Source organism: Anser anser (genome assembly GCF_964211835.1).
Source record: "Anser anser genome assembly, chromosome: 5".
NCBI classification, from domain to species: domain Eukaryota; kingdom Metazoa; phylum Chordata; class Aves; order Anseriformes; family Anatidae; genus Anser; species Anser anser.
In genome coordinates, this window is record NC_139725.1 from 39,799,626 (window position 1) to 39,812,865 (window position 13,240).

Genomic DNA, 13,240 nt, shown 5'->3' on the forward strand with positions numbered 1-13,240 from the left:
ATTACACTAGTTATAGGGATACACTTGACCAAGGCATTACCAGATAGATCCTAGATCTGAGAAATTTTTCTGACAAACAGAAGTTTGAAATATAAATATTTCAACCAGAAATATTGGATTCCAGTGGATATTGGTTCCAGTGGAACCAGAAGCATAAAAGAAGAGCCTTGCTTTACTTAGAGCAACGCTTTGCAACAGAAAACAGTTTCCTCAGAAAATTTTGAACTGGCTCTAGGTTTTACCAATTGCGGTTGTGAAGTAAAGGGCAGAAACATGACTAAGATGTGCCCAAAAAGCTTAATATCAAGTATGACAATGAACTCCAAATCTACCACTACAAGTGGTATATTTAATCAAATCTCTCAGTTCTTTCTGAAGGGGTGAGGTAGATGACAGTATTTTTCTGGTGACCTAAAAAGTCTAGGTATTACATGAATTGATGGTATTACAATTTTGGCTTTAGTCCTGCATTAAGTACCCTGGGATGCAGGTTTCTTTCCGCTCACACACCCTGCTGCAGGACGGTAGTCTCATCTGTTTGCTGTGCTGGCGTTTCCAGCCCAGTGTAATATCTGAAGGTGTCAGTGGATGGCACCGCAGTTTCTGTAAAGATGCTCAGTGAAACCTGTCTGGGTCAGTCATGGCACTTTCATTTCATTTCAGAGCCAAAACTAATCACACTTGATACCCAACTGTAAAATGATGAAAATGGAAGGACAGAAAGTGCAGTCATGGCTCATTTGAGACTACAAGTTCCTTAAAGTTTGGTACTATCAGTCGGAAACCTGGCAATGTTGCTACATGACAACGTTGCTACATGACAACTGGGCAATTAAACTGGGTCGATGAGGTTTGAGAGACTTGCAAGTTTGCAAAGAGCAGAGGATCCCAAATCATTCCACAACCTCTTAAGTTGCACCTCCCATCTACAGAAACGTTGGGGTATTTCAGGACATCTGTCAGGAAAACTGTAACCCCGCTCAGAGGAAACAAAATTCAAGTTTCATGCCATATATTAACACACTCCTGTTCTCTGTGGAACACACTGCATTCATGGCCTACCGTCCAAAATCAAATCATTCTTCTTATTGCCATCATAGTTCCCACAGAGACCACAAATTTTCTCTTTATATGTTTCTTCCAGGTCCAGCTAAGAAACAAAAGCAGAGAGGAAACCTAGAGTTTAAAGGCTTTTTCCCCCCCATCATCAGTACGTTACCAGATGGTTCACTATAAAAAAAGCACACTGGCAGAAATGCTTATTACCTGTTTTTAGAAGTCCCCTTTTCAGTTACAAACCCACCACAAAACCTACTGGCAGACAGACTGAATTCAGATGAGATGATGATTTTCCAACAATTGACATTCCTACCTATTAAATAGCTAACTGCAGTATTCTGAGTACTGGACTAATCCTTGGACCAGGGTCTCCCAGTAGAGAGTACTGGGCAGCTAACTGTTCCCTGATGCTGGAAGATGTGAAGAATCAGCTTCTGGTCAGCTTTTAGCAGTATCTATTATTTTTTTTTTCTAGCTCATAGGCTAAATGGAAAACTTCATAGCATTGCTATGGGTGGGTCTGCCCAGCATAACTTGTTCTGCCCATACACAGAGGCAATAGAGAGCCAGGTTAACACATTACAGCCTTGCTAGATAGAACTATTGCACTTAATCACTCCCAATTGCTTGGAGAGTAACAGTGGCATGACTCAGGTCCACTTACAAAAGGCAGTGCTTTTCCTACAGGCATGTCACCCTAAAACTGTGTCTGCTGCACAGGTGATTACAGGTGATGCCTGTAATACTTCAAGTATTAACTAGTACAGAGGGAGGGGGAAGCAAATACTTCGTTAAATCAGAATTTGAATTACAACTTGATTGCTTCCTGATATATTTCCCCCCCCCCCGTGTTCACCTTCTACCCTCTTTCTCTCTTTGGCCTGCTAAACATGACATACAACTTCCATTTATTTAATCTCAGTCCTGATTGTGGAGGATAAATGCTCACACCCAAAAGTGTAAATACACTACCACTGCAGAAGGTATTTTGGGGTGAATGTACAGAGGGAAACTTCCCCATAACAATGCCCTGGAATGAGAGAGGCCAAGGTCTGCACTGACCCCACAGATTAGTTTCCCACACGCGATGTGAATTGAGAAAGAGGGTAACTAAACAAGTCAGAGCTGGGGGCACTAGCTGTACTTCTGCCAGTGACCCATGCAGGAAGCAGATAACTGTAGAGATGCTATCTGCAGGGTTAACAGTAGCAGCTTTTGTCATGTAAAATTGCTTGGGGAGGCCTGGGTGTTGCAGCTCTACTGCCCTGCCCCATGAAACAATTAACTAGTGTGGTATGTCCCCATCAGTTTATGGGCACAGTGGTACCTCCCCCCCTCTGCCACCCCTCAGTATTCAACACTGTGCCTGCATCCAGCTCTGCTTTTCATCATTGATGAGGTTCACCAAGAGAAAAACAACTAACTGGCTGTTCATACTAGGAGAGTGTCAGCCCAGTTCCACTTGAGTGTCAGACCCAGCTTGGAAGTGACTTGGAAGTAAGCACAGGTGTCCTCAATCAGGATGCTCTTCAAGCTGAAGGGCACAGGGATCCTGGAAATTAGAGGGAACAAAACAGATAGCATTGGAAAAATAAATAAATAAAATCCTCTCAGAAATATAGAGAAGAAGAACTAGAGTCAAAAGGAGGCATATATGCCATGGAGATATTCTTTTCAAGGTCAGCCTTCATCCTCATTAATGCATTAATTTAGGTCTATCACCTTGTCCACTGTGACATTCTAATAATCTTAATCCACAACACAATGTATTTTGGTTATGAACATGTCAATAGCAAGTTAGCCAGTCTACCTATAACAATGCAGCACTGCTTGTCTACTTGAACTGAGGCCCTAATTCAAAGCGTTATAAGGAACAAGATCACAATACTGGGATATTGCTCCCCATTTGAGGATACCACAGGTTATCATAATCTCTCCAGGATTTTCCTTGGTATTTTGAAGTCACAAATGCATTTTGGTCTGTTCTGCTTCCAATGTACTGATGTGACTCAGAGCCATGTTACTTTTTGATTTAACTAAGGCTATTATTATTCACTTTCCTAACCACCCCCCCAAAACAAACAAACAAAATATATATATATATATATACACACATATATATAAATCAGAAAATGGTTTGAAGACAGAAGATTTCTTGTCCCTTTGATTTGGGAGATACATCTGGTGATGTTACTGTGTATTTGGCTGTTTCTGGATGGCTATCAATAGAAGACAGCCCATAATGTTTGTGATTTTTCTCTCCAACAAAACTGTGAGTGTTCTTCCCAGAGACAAAGCCTGCCTCAGCCCTTCATACCTATATGCTGGGAGCAGGACACTACACTTCTCATGAAGGCTGCCCTTATGAATACACCCAGCTTTCATTACTGTTGCACGTGACTGTTTATTCATGGAATATTTTTAACTTTCTGCTTGCACTTTGCTTTCAGGTTTATTCCAGATTGGAATTAAAGGTGTGGATTTTGACTTTGAAAATTCTGGCCTTTGCATAGAAGACCCCAAGGCAAGCTGTGATCTGCAAAGGAGTGCCATTTCTAGACTAATCTATCTGGGAACAGCAAACTGCTTCTAAAAGGACCATCTGTTTCTGAGTAGCAACAGCACTAAGGTTAGTGTCACAGAAATAACGTTTTGAGAAAAAAAATGAGTTACTACAAAATCTGTTCTATAAAGTGTTGATTTTATCCTCAATCCCACCAAATGCAAGCAACATTAAGGAAACCTACACCTTATGTTTTGTTCCAAACAAATTGCCTTTTCTAGCGGCATTGCTGTTGAACCCTAGGAATTGTAGTTTACTTGCTTCTTGCCATCTCCACCACTACAGGATGGACTCTTCACAATACCCTCTTCAACATGCTATGAATAGATCGTACGCAGCTGTTTGCACCTCCACATGGCAGGACTCCTTTCTAGACAGACCACTGATTGCTAACACCTAGCAATAAATTGACAACACGAGAAAATAGCCATACAGTCATTACTTACTGGTTTCCATTCACTGTGATGCCAGTCTCCTTCACCTCCAGGATCACCCCATCAATGGTGACCGTGAAGTAGATAAGGTGACTATTTTTGCCACTACGCCTGATTTGGATGTTGAAGTCCTGGTAGCTGTCATTGCAGTGAGAAGCAAAGACGTACGTGCAGGTTCCAGGAAAAGTGAACTTAACATGGTCAAACGTATGAAAGTGGAAATTGCCCCAGGTGGCACATTCGCTCCTACCAACAGTAGAGACCTGGACTAAAGAAAGATTCAGAGAGGGAGGTTAATGAGTCGTCTTTCATGAGGTTTTTGTTGAAAAATTAGAGATTTTTGAATGCAAAAATGTAAACCCCTGGAAGATACCAGCTTGTAGAAATGAGATTCATCTCAATTTCTTTAGAAGTCCATTTCAGAGAAACCTCCGATATGATCAGACAAACCCAGGCTCCTTTGAAGTTAACAGTGAGAAGCAGAAGAAGCTTAGCTTCCCTATCTTAGATATCCAGCTAGGAGGGAGATGAAACCTGCTGCAAGGCTGCCTGTTTCTCTCTGTTGTCTACAAAGGTTGCTGAGAGGTGCCTTCTTAGATGGAGACATAAATCTACATTCTAGATATCTAAAGTGAAATGAGGGCAATCACATCCTGGCTGCCTAAATGTTATTTCTGCCTTGGAACTCCTACCCCTTAACACAGACAAGAGTTTTGTTCTTGAGATCCTTCCAGAGGCCACCAGGCTTTTCAGCAAAATGACAGCCACAGCTGAGGCCGCCACCAGCTTCAGCAGTCAGCCCAGGGCTACTTGTTTTTCATTTCAAACAAACTTGTGCCTTGGAGCTGAGTTGTACCTCTGTCAACAGTGTTGCTAGATACTTTAAGTGCATTTAAGACATCACTTTAGAAAGTAGTTTTCATACCACTGAGATGCATAAAGCCAACATGAAATCAAAGAAAGCTACACCTTGAATTAAATAAGACATGCTTGCTACATTATGATTTTGGAATCTCTTCTGGGCCCATCTGAAAGAATGGCAAGCAAAAATGAGCAGATTTGTTTGCATTGTTGATGCATCACGTTTAGGAATAACAACATGGCAACTTCCTTCATAGATCAAATCAAAACCAGTTATTAGTATACTCAGTGAACTCTAAAATCTTATGAGATATTCATACCTAAGAAACAGCAGGGGAGCACAGAAAAGAAATCTAATCTTGTTAAAAACATGCAACAGAAACTCAAGTGACAAAGTTCTCACAAAAACAGCTGTTTAAAAGGATTGTAATTTACATAGGTGTTTGCAGCGCTGAAGTGGAATAGGGTAATTTAGCACATTTTTACACAATAATGAGGGAAAATTAGAAAGTTTGGTTTCTTCTTGGGAGTGGATTTCTAGAATTTCTAGTACAGCAATAACAGTCATATCAATTGTTTGTATATTAAGTGATTAGGAAAAGTATAAGACATTCAGAACCAAACCAGGAGGTAACAGTGCAAGAGACCACAGAAGTGTGGTTACTTCTAATGCAGTATTTCATACTGGTCAATCAAGTTTAGCAGGCATTATGCTGACACACTTCTATTAAAGATGTATGCAAAATGTGTAAAAAATAAAAGGGGGGGTGACTTTTTTTTTTTGGATGCAAACTGCATGCAGAAAGTCTGCTTTTTAACATGAGTTGCTTAAGACATAAAGCAATTGATAAACTACACAGTGGTGGGAAAAAACAACAGAACAACAGTAACACTGAAATGGCTTAAATTAAAGATGAAAAAGCAAATGTTAGTTTTTGGCATATCTTGTGAATATATGTTTTCACTTGATAACTCTAGTTGTCACCTATGGAGATCAATATGCGAGCAAATAATCTTAGATTTTTTTTTTTCTTACCTATCTGAACTGGTTCTTTGCCCTTGCAACAACTCCAAATTAGGCAGAAGATCCAAAACAACCTCCCTTTTTTTATTTCCATCTTGCCATGGAGTGGTAACTTGAAAATCCTTCCAGGGAAGTGTGTTTTTCTTGGCTTATAGGCAGATTTTTATAGTCCAGGAATTTGGCATGAGAACAAAACATTGATGGCAGGGTCCCTGAAAGGTGGAGCTTCATTCATTTTCCTTTCAGTTGTTCATGTTTAGCACCCAACAATGTTCTGTCTTTTGGAAAAGACAATTATCTATTTCTCTTCTTCATGTGGGGATGGAGAGCTGTCATTTTCTTAGCCCCTTTCTTTAAAATATATATTTCCCTCCCTACACTGTTGCCTTTTCTTTAGGCAAAAATCACTTTTCATTTTCATAGCATCTGATTAGTAACAAGCAATCGTTGCCCTCTTTGTACAGCTTTTCTCTGGTTTGCACATCAGCACAGTTCCCCAGCTCAAGGAGAAACATTTGTTGCCTCTGCTGGCTTGATGTTTTTTTCCGAATGGCCAAGCAAAAAATATCTTAAGGTCAAGCATAACATGGTTATAAAGAGTCATAACCATCAAAAATCCAGAGGGCTCAGTCATGGTCTGACCTATGTCCTTCTGTAGGACAGTTCTTAGATATGCCGTCACAGGTGTTTGATGTTGGTTATTTTAGGGTCTTCTTTAGAGATTTACCTGCTGTCTTGGCACAAGCTGACCTTCAACTTGTCCGTGCTGTGGGGAAATAATTTCTGTCAAAGAGGAAGCCCCTCACCCAGCCTGGGCAAATCAGGCAAACATGCGTTAACAGCTGTTCCCACACATTCAGCTGCTCCATGCCCCTTCGGGAATACATTAATACCAGAATGATTCCCAGCAGAAAGTGAGCACATGGCTTGAAGTGCACTTAGGTTTCACCCTTGTTGCAAGTCCTTAGGCCAAGGTAGTCCATGGACTTGCTGGGGAAAACAGGTGCCCTTTTATCTGGTTGGCAGACAGTGAACCAGCCTTGAGGACTGTGTCTTGCTCACCACTTTACCAAGCTTCCTGGCATATGCAGAGTTAAGTATCCTAAAGCTGGCCCCCTGATTGTTTCAGCTGTTCCTCTTAAATGTTTCTGAGCCACTTTCTAAGTGGCTTACAGAGGTGCAGGCACAAACGTCTGCCAGGTGATTTGTGGCTGCCGCTGCTCTTTAAGAAAACCCCGCACCAGCAGGCAAGGACATTGTGCAGCACATGAAACATGAGTTCACGTTACCCCTTTTCCACTGCCTGTGCCCCATTAATTCCATTGTCAGTCGCAGTTGAGGCAGGGCACTATTGGAAGGTAAAGTCTGTTCTTGAAGCCCTGCCATTTTGGCTAGGGTACAAACTGACAGGCTGTACGGCACTGGTGCAGGAAGCAGTAGATATCTGCTTTTTTTTCCTTTTAATCACAATGCATATTTCCCCGCTCTTCTCCACCCACACAGTTACAACATAAGACTGCAGAATACCTAGTAGATAACCCAAACTGTGACAACAGGACCTTGTAGATACCAGGATGACCTGAAATCCTACACAGTGCAATAGTAACCCTCAAAGTCAGCAGACTCCCATAGTAAATTTCAGGTTGAACTTTTGATTGATGGAGCCTCCTCATTCAGACCACAGAACAGTGATAATTGTAGGTGTGGCAAAGGGTTTTGAAACCAAGGAGGAAAATCACATAGGGCAGTAGCCCACAGCCACTGACATAGAAAGGAGAGTGTTGTTAAAGCTAATGGTAGAAAGCTGAAACCTGTTAGTTTGCTCAAATCAAGGCTAGTTTCAAAATCCAAGGGCAGAACTCTGTTGAGATATGGTCCTTTTTATTTTTATAATTGCTGTCCTCTTCCTTTCCAATTCCCACACAGGTAATCAAGGCGTATAGTTCATTCACATAGATATGAGAGCAGAAAGAAGAACAAGAACCCAGCAATCTAATTCCTGACCCTAGAACAAAATTGCTTCATCCCCCAGGGGTACCATGAAAGGGACAGGAACAACATATGAAATACTCACCAAAGATAGCATTCAGATTGGAGTGGTCCTTATATGACAAGGACACGTCGAGACTTACCATCACAACTCCCAGCCCCTTGTCTCCTACACGTGGTTCAGGGGCATGCCAGAGCGTGCAGGAGGGATGAGCTAAAGCATGATTTCCCCCTGCAAGCCTCAATCAGCACATATGGTCCTAGGAGGAACATTAACAGCACACATTAGAATTGTGTCCAAGGGACAGACAGAATAAATAACTCATTGCATCACCATTCATTTCTGCTCCATTCAGCACAGAAAGTAACATCAGCCATCTGGAAGCCTCTGCTAAGAGGATGTGAGCCCTTTTCTTGCTGCTGAGGGACACAGCAGACCCAGTCCTCCTGCTCTGCACCATTTTCTTACCTCTGCTTGTCTGCTCCATCACCTTTGCTGCTGCTTTCCTATCTCTCCGGGAGCAGAAATCCTGCTAGTGACTAACCAGGGCTGCTGCTTCTGGCTTCTCTGCTGAGAATGTGGGCTACACTCCTTGGAAATCTTTGGATACCCCAATCCCCTGCAATGATTTCAGGGCTACTGACAGGTGGAGGATATTTGCATTCAAATTAAGTCTTTATAGTCAAGTGTGGCAACACTGAGGGTTTCAGAAGGCATATATGGCAGCTTTTTTTTTTTTTTTTTTGAAGGAAATTCAGTCTAACACGTACTTTGTGAATACATTGATCCATTACTACTGAATTACTGCTATGACAGCTACGCAAGGTATAATTAATGCCCCTAGAGTGACACACCAGGATTAATAACTCTTCCCTTTATTGGGCCCTCTAGCTCAAGAGGCCTTCACTCTGCTGCAGCTGTACTATCAAAAAGAACAATTCCTCCTGGCCCCTTTACAGCCCATTTCATGGATCATTTGCCATTAAAGGGTATGTGATTTTAGTAAATACAATTGGTAAATATTAACTCAACTTCTTTATCGCCACTGACTCACTGGAGATAAACCATCATGAAGGTAACGTAATACACCAGTGACTCACATCCCATATTTTTTGATACAAACTTGGTAAAGCGGCACTCAAACTGGGGGCATCTTGGGGATTAATACCATTCACACCCAATTACCATACCGAATCCAAGTGCCGGTACGGTTCTGCGTGGAAATCCTCTCATATTCCCCTTCATTTCAGGCAAACGTAACAGTAATATATCTTACAATGTGTATGCACAATGAAATTGTGTTTTACCAGCACTGCCTAGATAGTAACTACAGAAATGCTGTTTACTTCATTAAGAAGGTGAAGCTAGCTAGGAAAACAATTACTTAGGAATTGATATCAAGCCCTCTTGCACTGATAATCCACGTGATAACATCTGAAATTAATTTGGCAAAATATTTTACGTAACTGATGGTTACAACACTGTATTACACACTTAATTGCCAGAAGAATTCAACATGGATTGTTTTTATTGGTATAATCCCATTGAATTTAGGAAATTTACTTCAAAGATTTGTTTGGTCCATCAAGTTTGCATCCACCACACAGTTTGAAATGACTGGCAGCATAAGGTGATCTGTAGCAGGCAGAAGAACAGCGACTGGGTCTCTGTCATTAATTGTATATTAAAATACATGAAGAATGCCTTTGATATTTTAATTTTGATAGGAGATGGTTGGGTGTTTTCTTACATTTTTACCTTAGAACAAACATAAAGCTCCTTAACCTCTCATCTTGCCATAGGGTTCCTTGACCTTTCCTGAACTAATTAAAGGCATCAGTTACTCCCGTTTGCAAGGAATCAGTTCACTTGTTCTTTTTTTGTGTGTGTGTTTTCAAGAAGATGTAGATCTTTCAAAATCCGCATACGGGAGTAATGACACGGCTGATTGGTGTTTGTGCACACAGGTCTCATTGACCTACTGGCACTTCAGAAAGACTCCCTGCACAGAAAGCCATCTCCTCAGGGGGCTGGGCCCTTGGTCTTTCTCTACCTTAAAGATTATTTTTTTTTAACAGCCTTCCTGATGGAAAACATGGAGTAGCAGAACAAAGAGAACCCCAGGCCCATTTGGGGAATGATATGAATATTCTGCTTTTAAGACTTGGAGCTTCATAGCTCCCCCACCCTTTAAAAGCAATTCATTCTTTCATGGATGACAAGACAGTTCAAAAAAGGCCACTGCATACCTAGTACTGATGTCTGTATAACTCTGAAATTACATGAAGTTATACATGCAGTAACCATTTCCACAATGACTGAAAGTTACTACAAGCCAAAAGAAAGGCGGAGATTAACTGCTTTGGTATGGTTTGGCTGTATTGCTTCTTCTTCAAGTGAAGACTAGCATTTATGTCCTTCTTCTCAGCCTTCAAAGCAAATGAGGAGGTTTCATCTGCCAAACATATCATATAATATAACCAGGAATAAATTTCCAGGATGATTCTTAAAAGCTACCCTTTGTCTACTAGTGTTTTATATAAATGTGCATACATGAACTACATAAAGAATTTACAGAACATTTTAAGGGCTACAGACCCTTCTTCAGCTTAAACTGCACCCTACAGAAATCATTTGTGTTGAAGGGAAATTGCTTAACACTGGAAGATCTGTGATTTCCTGGAACTAAGGAAGCTTGGTAGCAGTTGGGAGAACCCAGTTCTTTGTCAAATTTGGAGAAGAGGCTAGCCAAAAGCATAGTAGAATGAGACACACAGTATTTTCTGTCTTTAAATCAGCCTGCAACAGAAGTGCATTCCAAAATGGAAGTTGTTGCACTGAAGCAATATCAAAAATACATAATGAGTTCTAATATGTTTTGTGAGTTTTCTCAAAGTTTAAGTCTTGGAATAAGGAAAAAAGATACATGTGATGTTTTTCACCATTCTAGAGACAAGTTTGTGAAAGGAATTCAAGCATATTTACATATGAATGCTGAAAAACTGAACCATTAAAAAAGTCCAGTTTAAACACATAAGATTTTGAAAGGGTAATGAAAAAAAAAAAAAAACCACCAACAACAACAACAACAAAAACCAACGTATAATGACTTTCTACATTAGTGATGGGAATATGGCTTATATAGCCTGGTTGGAAGTTAATCTGTGAGGTGGCCACTTAAGAGCACAGAGGTTTACAGTAGCCTGAAAAGACTGAGTTAATTTAGGAAATTTGGCTGAAGAAGAGGGCTGCTTAACTAGAAGAACTTGTTCTCCATTAAAATACCCCCACCACCCAAAGCTGCTGCTGGGAGATGAAATACAAGAAATTGTACATCAAAGCTACAGTTATTTAAATAAATTTTAGCTTTTGTGAGACATAAAGTTCACAATAATTTCTCTTCCTGTGATTTTTGAGTTTTTCAGTCTATTTCTGCTTCCTCTCTTTTCACAGTATCTGGGTTTGCTCTGTTACACAAGTTCAAACAGTGTACAACAAACACCATAACTACATGATTATTTACTCAGGGCTTTGCCTTTGCTGAAGTCCTTTGATTGGGACTTATGTGCAGAGTTGCATGTGCTTAGTTCAGTGAAGTGTGGTTTAGCAAAGTACAGTCCAACGGTAAACATATGGAAAATTCTATCTTGCCCTTCCTCTCCTACAGCAAAAAATTATAATGTTGTAATATGGAATTACAGCATTAAACAAGATACCTATCAGATCAGAAATCCCTATCTTGTATTCTTTTGTGGAAGGTTGTTCCTGGTGTGCATGGGGCTTCTCCCCCTCCTTCTGAATCCCATCCACCTCACCTCAGATAACAGTAGTGATTTTTTCCATATTGCTAACAAGCATTTGCCTTTTTGCCCTTGGTGTTCTTGAAACAGTCATCCAGTAAAATGGTTCATAAAGCAACTGTGTTCAGTTTATCTGGAAATCTTCTGAGAACTCATTTTTAAATCCAGATGAAAGTTCTTACTGTATTACTGTAGAGCCGTATGAACAGCACCGAGTTTCCAGTACCTCTCCAAATAGTAAGAAAGAAACTGTCTGGTATTCAGGATACCTCGGGGAAGACTACAGCTGGTAACAAAACCCATACACTTCCACAAACAAGGTGCACACTGCAATTACCATGCTTCTAGGGAAGCATGTAACCTACTGTAAGGAAGACTCAGGGTGCATCTCAGGGAATACTTCTGTGTAAACCCCCTACCCCAGCCCCAAACAGTCTACAAAGCAAATGGGCAATGAGCTTTTCTTTTAGGAGGAGTGGAGGTTCCCAGTGCTCTTTACTAGTGTGGCAATGGCACCCTCTCTGAGCTGTAGGCAACCCACTCAGGTTTTCTCCAGCGTTCAGCGGTGGTCTCCTGCGCTGGGTCTATGCTGTGAGGAGCACGTTTTAAGACAACAGCTGCCTGGAAAGGATTTGCTCAAGCTTCTGATCACCTTGGAGGAGCCTCCATCTGAGGAAGGGACTCAAAATTCACGCCTCCAGCAACCAAGGCAATGCTACGGGTAAATTGTAGCTCCAGCCTGTACTTGGGATACAGGCAGAAAGTCTAGGAAGAGAACACGGGACTCAGGTATGGAGACATGCCAGAGTCCCAGCCAACCTGTCGCCCAGATGAACTCTGCTGGAGCTCTTGCTACTGTTTCCTTCTTGCTGGGCCCTGGGGGACTGCAAAATTCCTGGAGGACAGCCCATTCTCTTCCAGCACCAATACATTTTGTGAAGTTGTCAGCACCCCTTTAGGTCTTGGCTGGAAAGCAATGGGATCAGAAGATTCCACCATCTTTTCTGCAGCCCCGAAAGGGCTTACATAGCCTTGTCTGAGATTTCTCAGTTACTCTCCTGGGTTTTCCAAATGAGACCGCGCTTGTAACCTGCAGACACAACAGTTCCTGCTTAAGAAACCAAATGCTCCATGGGCTCAGGCAGGACAGGTCTCCATTTGCTTTCAAGAACATTGTGGGAAAGAGCAAAAGTGCTGCTCATTGCCACTACTGCTCTCTTTGAAAGGATACAGAAATAAAGCTTATTTTTTCCCTGAGAGGCTATTTGAGGATTTATCCACTAGAAAAAGTTCAGACTGTTCAAAATTCAATTTTGTCACCCAGTCCCAATGGAAACACAGATATGCAAAGTTCTGAGGTGACTGAATGTGCAGAAAAGGGTGGAGGTTTGACACGTACAGTTTGTCCTGGAACTGCCAAGCACTTGTAAGTAAGAATTCTCTGACAGTGCCTGGTTGGGAACCAACTTGCTTATAGGCAGCACTGACAGCACTGACCAGCAGAAAAAC

At 41.3% G+C, this 13,240-nt stretch overlaps 1 protein-coding gene and 1 long non-coding RNA gene across 5 annotated transcripts in view; both read right to left on the bottom strand.

The window, feature by feature from the left end:
- LOC310900538 (mucin-5B) overlaps positions 1 to 6,177 on the bottom strand; it is a 43,250-nt gene extending 37,073 nt beyond the window's left edge. Inside the window, exons 1-4 of one of the 3 annotated variants that reach the window (XM_083838666.1) lie at positions 5,954 to 6,177; positions 4,069 to 4,324; positions 2,497 to 2,611; positions 1,063 to 1,150 (exon numbers count right to left, since the gene is read on the bottom strand). In XM_083838666.1, coding sequence (XP_083694792.1) covers positions 1,063 to 1,150; positions 2,497 to 2,611; positions 4,069 to 4,324; positions 5,954 to 6,035 — 541 coding nt within the window. In that variant the 5' untranslated portion in view covers positions 6,036 to 6,177. Of the gene's footprint in view, positions 1 to 1,062; positions 1,151 to 2,483; positions 2,612 to 4,068; positions 4,325 to 5,953 lie in introns of those variants that run through there. The other 2 variants (XM_083838668.1, XM_083838667.1) reach the window with 2 other exon arrangements.
- A 399-nt stretch (positions 6,178 to 6,576) lies between these two features.
- LOC310900539 lies at positions 6,577 to 8,572 on the bottom strand. Of its 2 annotated transcripts, none has more exons than XR_014585207.1 (3): positions 8,400 to 8,572; positions 8,074 to 8,190; positions 6,577 to 6,707 (listed from the first exon to the last, which is right to left on the bottom strand). It is a non-coding gene; the product is annotated as an uncharacterized lncRNA (long non-coding RNA). The 2 variants fall into 2 exon arrangements; XR_014585208.1 differs by lacking the exon at positions 6,577 to 6,707 and adding an exon at positions 7,830 to 7,960.
- Positions 8,573 to 13,240: the final 4,668 nt, after the last annotated feature.